Source organism: Micropterus dolomieu, linkage group LG07 (genome assembly GCF_021292245.1).
Source record: "Micropterus dolomieu isolate WLL.071019.BEF.003 ecotype Adirondacks linkage group LG07, ASM2129224v1, whole genome shotgun sequence".
Lineage (NCBI taxonomy): Eukaryota > Metazoa > Chordata > Actinopteri > Centrarchiformes > Centrarchidae > Micropterus > Micropterus dolomieu.
Genome location: NC_060156.1, coordinates 1,533,822 through 1,541,905, shown reverse-complemented (window position 1 = coordinate 1,541,905; position 8,084 = coordinate 1,533,822). Strand labels below are relative to the sequence as shown.

The 8,084-nt window shown below is 46.9% G+C and overlaps 1 protein-coding gene across 1 annotated transcript in view; it reads left to right on the top strand.

Moving 5' to 3' along the window:
- The first annotated feature begins 1,653 nt into the window (after nt 1-1,653).
- LOC123974014 (TGF-beta receptor type-2-like) overlaps nt 1,654-8,084 on the top strand; it is a 7,980-nt gene continuing 1,549 nt past the window's right edge. The window contains exons 1-6 of the mRNA XM_046054435.1: nt 1,654-1,891; nt 2,715-3,457; nt 4,404-4,541; nt 4,633-4,774; nt 6,133-6,260; nt 6,347-6,992. Of these exons, the coding sequence (XP_045910391.1) occupies nt 1,654-1,891; nt 2,715-3,457; nt 4,404-4,541; nt 4,633-4,774; nt 6,133-6,260; nt 6,347-6,667 (1,710 nt within the window). The 3' untranslated portion in view covers nt 6,668-6,992. The remainder of the gene's footprint in view (nt 1,892-2,714; nt 3,458-4,403; nt 4,542-4,632; nt 4,775-6,132; nt 6,261-6,346; nt 6,993-8,084) is intronic.

Genomic DNA, 8,084 nt, shown 5'->3' with positions numbered 1-8,084 from the left:
AGATTAAGGACACTCCTTCATCTTATGTGTAACCAATGCTTGTTCACAATACTTTCTCACACAATTCCTTTAGAAATGATGATAAAGAAATGTCATACCATACTATTAATTGCTGGCTTTAATTTAAGGCTGAATAACTAAATTCCCCACTTCCTAAGGAAAGATTGTTTGGATCAATCTAAGCTTTCCTCATGTAACCTGAGCTCCCCCAAGTGGATGAAATAAGTATTACACACCATCGTCGGAAATGCCGTTAATGTATAAATGTCACTCATTTAATAGGACCAATAATGCGACAATTGTTTTCCTGTTACCAAATGCTTAACTTAGAACGGTACAACTGTTTGACCACTGAGGTTTGATTGTGGAAAATATTTGATTATAATACGCGCAAATAGATTTTCTTTTCTTTTAGACATTAAAGTTTAGAAAGGCAGTCCCTCGGGAAACCAGAAACGCCCCCTGGTGGAACCACGCCCCAGACAACAAAAGAGCGACACGCAACGTCGCCTCTTCTCTTCTCCTGGTGCTCTTGTCTTCCGCTCTGCTCTCTGGACGCTTCGGCACGCGTCCGGCGTGCCTCTCCAGGCAACGCCTAAGAGTTCGACCAGCGCAACGAAGCCTTTGTTCGCTTGAAGCTACACACGCGAAGTGCAGCGACATCGATTTTTACCTCAGTTCCAGCAACTTGTTTTATTTTCTTTCTTTCTTTTGTTTTGTTAAAGTTACCAGTCCATTAAATTACACTGGTCTAATTCAGGAACGACCAAGTTCCCTTTTTAAGCTTTTTTATCGAGCCAACTTCACCGAGGTCAGACCAAGCCACGTGGTCTCGCCGGCGGCAACGAAGGAAACCTGAAAACAGCCGAACTGCCAGACGGAGGACGGCCAACCCTTGAGGTTTTTTTCTTCAGTCAGACACGGAGAACCCCGGAGAATCCCTAACAAAAAGCCAGGATCGGGCAGCTAGCGTGGGACCCGTGCAACAGGCCAAAGCAGGCCGTCGACAAGCCGTAAGACCTAACAAACATTCTGTGGTCAGAGATGTCCCATAATGTTAATACTGTCTTTTAACTCCTAAACTCATAGCTTACTTTCATTAGCTCTCATCTGCCGTATGAGTCAAATGCTTCCCACAATCGAACCTCCATTTCTCATTGTTCAGCCATTGTTTATTTTCCCTGTCTTTAACCACCCTTTTATATCGCTTTAGTTAGTTAATAAATTCACTGTAATCAAGAAACTGTGTGTGTTGACTATCACGTCCCTGCCAAGAGAATTGACCCTTTAGATATGATACTGACTGACTGATTTAAGATAATTGAGCGATTATTAACTAACTGATCACTAGTAAGAATTGTATAGTTATTAAAAGCTACCTAGAGGTCCGGAGACTCTAGGATAATAACAATTCCGGTGGTGCCCTGAAACGAGGAATATTTTTTTGATTTTATGAATATTAAAATTCATAAATGGGTATTAATTCTCATAGATTTATTAAAATTCATAACTAATTTAGCCATGCTACATGATCTTCGCCTCGTCAAACCAGAAATGATCAGCATATTTATACTAAATTAAACAAAACAATTATTCAAATAAAATAATTTCACACAGTTACATTTTGAGACATGAACCAGAAGGGATGGACTGATGGATGTTTTATATTTATTTTCCAGGAGGAAGAACAACGACACCATGACGGCGCACACGATGTGTCACAACCCCACGCTGCCACTAGAGGGCGTGGACCCCGTCCTGCTGCTAAACTTCACCTCCAGAGAGTGTCACATGATTCCACAGCCCGCAGAGGGCGGAGCCATGATGGTCTGCGGCTGCCAGGGAGAACATGAATGTAACGACAAGCTGATCTTTGACAAGGGAGCCAATGGTGAGAGCGGGGGTGAGGTGGGGGGTGGGGCCAAGGGATTATTGGATGGATGGATTGAATGGATTATTGGATGGATGATGGGTGGAGAGATTATTGGATGGATGGATGGATGGATGGATTATTGGATGGATGATGGGTGGAGAGATTATTGGATGGATGGATGGATGGATTATTGGATAGACTGCTGGATGGATGGAGAGATTATTGGATGGATGGATGGCTAGATGGATAGATGATGGATGGATGGAGAGATTATTGGATGGATGGATGGCTAGATGGATGGATGGACGGATGGAGAGATTATTGGATGGATGGATTATTGGATAGACTGCTGGATGGATGGAGAGATTATTGGATGGATGGCTAGATGGATGGATTATTGGATGGATGGATGGCTAGATGGATGGATTATTGGATGGATGGATGGATGGAGAGATTATTGGATGGATGGATGGATTATTGGATGGGTGGAGAGATTATTGGATGGATGGATGGATGGATTATTGGATGGAGAGATTATTGGATGGATGGATGGATGGATGGATTATTGGATGGATGATGGGTGGAGAGATTATTAGATGGATGGATGGATTATTGGATAGACTGCTGGATGGATGGAGAGATTATTGGATGGATGGATGGACGGATGGAGAGATTATTGGATGGATGGAGAGATGGATTATTGGATGGATGGCTAGATGGATTATTGGATGGATGGCTAGATGGATGGATGATGGGTGGAGAGATTATTGGATGGATGAATGAAAGGATAGATGGACTGGTGGGAGGGTGAACACATGTCTGTATGTCCTTTTCCCTGCAGGATTTTCCAAGCTGCAGAGTAAAGATGTGATCCCAGTGGTGGTGGTCAGCTTGGTGCCTCCTGTCCTGGTTGCCATAGTTGCCGTCACCGCCTTCTACTTTTACCGCACACATCGACCTGACAAACCGGGCCCTCCTGCACGCCCTGGCTGGCCCACCACACGCACCCCAGAGCTCTACCAGGCTTTCGACCTGCCAAGTGGGGGTCTGGGGGCTCGGGGAGAGCGTGGAGGAGGAGGAGGTGTGATGGGTCCTGGGGCTGAGGGGGAGGAGTCTAATTCCAACAATGACATTGTCGGTGACATAACAGATTGGCATGGCCAACTGGCTGAACCACTACCCATCAAGCTGGATGTCCTGGTGGGGAAGGGGCGCTTTGCTGAAGTGTGGCGGGCACGCCTTCTGCAGGGCGAGAGGGGTGGAGCCAACGCCTATGAAACTGTGGCGGTGAAGGTGTTTCCAGCCGTAGAGTACGCCTCGTGGAGAAACGAGTGCTCCATCGTCTCCGACCCCAAGCTGGAGCATGACAACGTGGTTCGCTTCCTTGCAGCTGAAGAGAGGGGCCCGCCGGGCCACGCCCTCAGGGAGTACTGGCTAGTTTTGGCTTACCACGGCCTCGGGAACCTGCAGGACTTCCTCACAGCAAACATACTGAGCTGGCAGGAACTTGTTCCCATGGCAGGCAGCATTGCTAAGGGGATAGCTCATCTGCACAGTGACACAACGCCCAGTGGGGTACCAAAGGTAGGTTTGTCTGTAATCTCTGGAGGAGACCGGAATCCTTTCAGCAAATCTTACCTTCCACGTGCTCCCTTTGTTCCAACTACACCAAACTACTGTAGCATGTCTGTAGATGTGGGAGCCACATGGACTTTCATTGTTCTATCTTCAAAAGCAGAGGTTCATAAAGACACTACAGATATTATCTTGGTTATCTGTTAGTCACACAGCCTCCGACCTCTCGACATGAGTAACCTACTTTTTATCAACACTTTGGATCAAGCATAGAGGTGTCATGTTGAGCGGTAGCTAGTTAATCTTCCTAGATTCACTTGCTCGTTTGCTCTAACTTCTTTTGTATAGAATATTTACATTTGCACAATTGGTAAACTGCGAACACGCCAGCAAGCCTGACTGATGTTTAATTCTAGCATAGTTTTTCAGGAGATTTAAAAATATAAGTTGGGTACCTTTTATTCAGCCCTGAGTTGTGTCACCCAGGTATTCCTTTCAGACTGCATACAGCACCAACATGAAGTTGGAAAGTTGAAAATGTCATTGTTGACTTATTGAAACCTAAACCACCATCTTTTCCTAACCTAACCAAACTGTGACTGAAAACTGAAAATAATAGCTCAGCGCTGACTTCTGGTTTCACACAGTGGATTCCTGGGTGTTTGTGAAAATCTTTCTGGCAGACAGGCCTGAAGGAAAACCTCTCCCATACCCATAATGAACCAACAGGGGAGGGCAGGCTTTATGTCACATCACGGCATAATTCAGGACAAAAACAGTTTGCAATGCACGAACCACACCACTCGCTGCTGTTCGTTTAGCTTACTGCTCTGATGGTAATAACACTGAAGAACAGAGCTACAGATCACTCACAATGTGTAAGCTTGTTCTCTTCTGGCTTTTGATGTTGCACGTTGTGACGCTGCTTGTTGCTGGTTGCCTGTTTTGCCTGTAGGTGCCAGTTGCCCATCGAGACCTGAAGAGCAGTAACATTGTGGTGAAGAGCGGTAAGGAGTGCGCTCTGTGCGACTTTGGCCTGGCGTTACGACTGGACCTCGCTCTTTCTGTCGACGACTACGCCAACAGTGGACAGGTATACTATGGTTAAACATATCACCAAGCAGAACCTGCATCAGGTGTTCTGGTCGTCATTTGATCGGACTTCTCTGTATCGTCCTATCCAGGTGGGGACAGCTCGCTACATGGCTCCTGAGGTACTTGAGTCCAGGGTGAACCTGGAGGACCTCGAGGCCTTTAAACAGATGGACGTTTACTCCATGGCTCTGGTACTCTGGGAGATGGCCTCACGCTGCCACGCCATCGGAGGTAGGAGCTTCTCCCTGTTTCTGTATATCTGTAGGACCAGTTCTATCAACATGTGGTAACACAAAGACAGAATGTACAGAATGGGGTGGTGATGGTGCAGTGGATAAGACCACATGCCTTTGGTGTGAGAGCCGGGTTTGATTCCCATTGTGACATCCACCAATGAGGTTTTTTTTTGGATAAAAGCGTCAGCTAAATGAATAAATGTAAAACAGATTACAGCACGATACAGCTGAGCATGTATGATACGTCCAGCTGGTGTCGTGGGGGTGCAGCAGAAAGACGTGTTTGTGAGCTTACATAGAAAATAGCGCATACTTCAAATGCTGACATACGCTGAGCTACATCCACAGGACTATGACCTCCGTCCTCACCAGCGTTTTAGCTGCGTATCAGAATTGATCTCCATCATTTAACGACAGAAACCGCACATCACGTGACCGTTCAGATTGTCTAGTCCACAACTGCAGAAGATTCGGCGAAAGTAGAAAGTTCTACTAGAGACGATGAAGAGCAGCGATGGTGAAGAACCACAGCAGAGATTTCTTTGCATGGACCGACAGCGAGGTTGAACGGTTACTTAAAGTCACACGGTAGGACAAAGACTGTGGCGGCGGGAAAAGGCAAATACGGAGACATGCACAGTACAAGTGTAGTTTACACAGTACAAAATACTTCAATAAAAAACACCAAAACTAAAACTCTGTCAGTAGCATCTTGTTTCTGCTTTGTATGACTGATAAGACCCAATCAGGAAGCCAAACGTCTGCGTCATTGTTTTCACCTGTCAGCACTAAGACGCTACCCCAGAGTTTAAAACCAAAACGGGGTCAGCAGCATTTTCAGACTTCAAAGTTTTAGGTGTTTGGATTCGCTGTTTTAGTCTGGACGGGAGGCGGAAACGTCGCAGAAGGTCCGAGTTTTAAAGTCGTGTGGATGTACCATCTCCCTCCGGGGACGACAAAGACCCGGCAGGTTCAGGCAAGGATAGGAGAGGCAGCGACAGCGCGTAGTGCCAGAAGAGTTTCACTTCTAGACACTATCGCTTCTCCGGGTACAAAGTGGTATTACAGCACAGGACGGGGGGAGGTTAGCTGGTTACCATGCTTTGACGTGATGTTTGGATGTTTGGATTCGCCGTTTTAGTCTGGAAAAGTAGCAGAAGGTCTGTGTTTTAAAATGATGCAGCCTAAGGTAAATTATCCTACATTTCCTTTCCCCTGGTCTGAAAGAAGACAAGTTAAAGAAGCAAAGTACCCGTAAATCTCACAATTGACCAGTTTGTGATAAACCCATGTTTTTGCCTGCCAGATCTTGCCTTAAATTATAATTGTAATATTTCTCTGTGTGTGTTGCAGAGGTGAAGAGCTACGAGCCGGCGTTTGGCTCTAAGGTTTGTGAGCAGCCCTGTGTGGACAGCATGAGGGACCTGGTGCTGAGGGACCGAGGACGGCCGGACATCCCCTCAGCGTGGACGCAGCACCAGGTGGGGTCCAGTCAGAAACACAGACTCTCAGGTCTGACCGCTCGTTCGTGTCCCCTGGTGTCTAACTGCAGTCCTCTGTCCTCCAGGGGATGAGTGTGTTCTGCTCCACCATCACAGAGTGCTGGGATCACGACCCTGAGGCCAGACTGACGGCTCACTGCGTGGTGGAGCGCTTCAGCGTCCTGCAGCAGGAGGAGGAGGACCAGAGGCCGGAAGCTGACGGAGAGGAAGACAGGGACAGAGAAAAGGACTCAGAGACACCAGACAATGAGCAGATTCCCCCCTTCTCCCCTGCTGCTTCCTCACCATCCTCCTCTTCCTCTGTCCAGATTCCTCAGCCTGACTCAGAGAGCGGCGATACAGATGTATCCCATGATTCCCTGCTTCACACTGGTTCTGTGGTGTGAGTGTTGGACCTCGCCATCCCATGCTGATGAAGGACCCTTCTCGCTGCCTCAACTGCCGGTGTTGTCTTGTCAGTGTCACAGGCCTGAAGTGGATAAACGTGGCTGTAGAACTAAACTGTGGCGGCAGATGATGTGACATAAACAAACCCTGCTGCTGGGTTAGCATATGTGCTGTTTTTGTGGAGTGTACCACTTTTAGCTATGCTGTCAGTGTCGGTCGGTCCAGACCAAGCAGGATCCTCCAAGTCTAAAAAGTGAAGCCTTAAACCTGCGTCCTCTCCAGCAGCCAGCAGGGGGCGACTCCAGCAGCTGCAGAAAGAAGTCTGTGAGAAAATGTTTCTACTTGTCAGCTGATTTATTCCCTCAGTAAACACTTTCCTGATGAGTTTATGGTCTCAGTCGCTAGTTTCAAGTCTTCTTCAACACAGCGTGATGTTCATTTAGTAAATTATGGTCCCATTTAGAGGAACAGAGACCAGGAAGCAGGGGAGGCTTTAGGGCGGGGCTACTAACCAAGTTAGCTAGCTTCAACTTCTCGTCCAAATATGGTCAGTCCGGTTCCAAACAACCAAGATGGTGACGGCCAAAATGCCAAATTTGAGGTTTCAAACCGATAGTCCACAACAAACCACTGGGGCTCGTTACGGTGGCTACGTCAACTTCTTTCATACCGTCTGTGGTCCAGACTGAACTGCACAACTGTTGGATGGATTTCAGTGGACTTTGTCATTGTCCCCACAGGCTGAATCCTCTGACTTTACCTGTAGCGCCACTTGCTGAGGGCAGCAGGTTAGATATGGTGTTTTGAATAGTATCTACAGTGGGGGAAATAAGTATTTGACCCCTTGCTGATTTTGCAGGTTTGCCCACTTACAAAGAATGCAACGATCTATAATTTTAATCATATGTACATTCTAACAGTGAAAGACAGAATCCCAAAGAAAATTCCAGAAAATCACATCATATGAATTTATTAAAATTGATAACCATCTGATGAGGAAAAACAAGTATTTGACCCCCTACCAAACAGCAAGTATTCTGGCTCCTACAAGCCAGTTAGTCTTTCTTTAAGACACAGCCCCAATCCCAACCAATTATCTACATCAAATACACCTGCCTCACCTCGTTACCTGTATAAAAGACACCTGTCAACACCCAAACAACCAGCATCCAACATCAGCACCATGGGCAAGACCAAAGAGCTTTCTACGGACATCAGGGACAAGATTGTTGATCTGCACAAGGCTGGGATGGGCTACAAGAGAATCGGGAAGCAACTTGGAGAGAAAAGATCAACTGTCGGTGCAGTTATCAGGAAATGGAAGAAGCACCACACCACCGCCAACCTCCCTCGGTCTGGGCCTCCACACAAGATCTCGCCTCGTGGGGTGTCCCTGATCATGCGAACGGTGAGGAA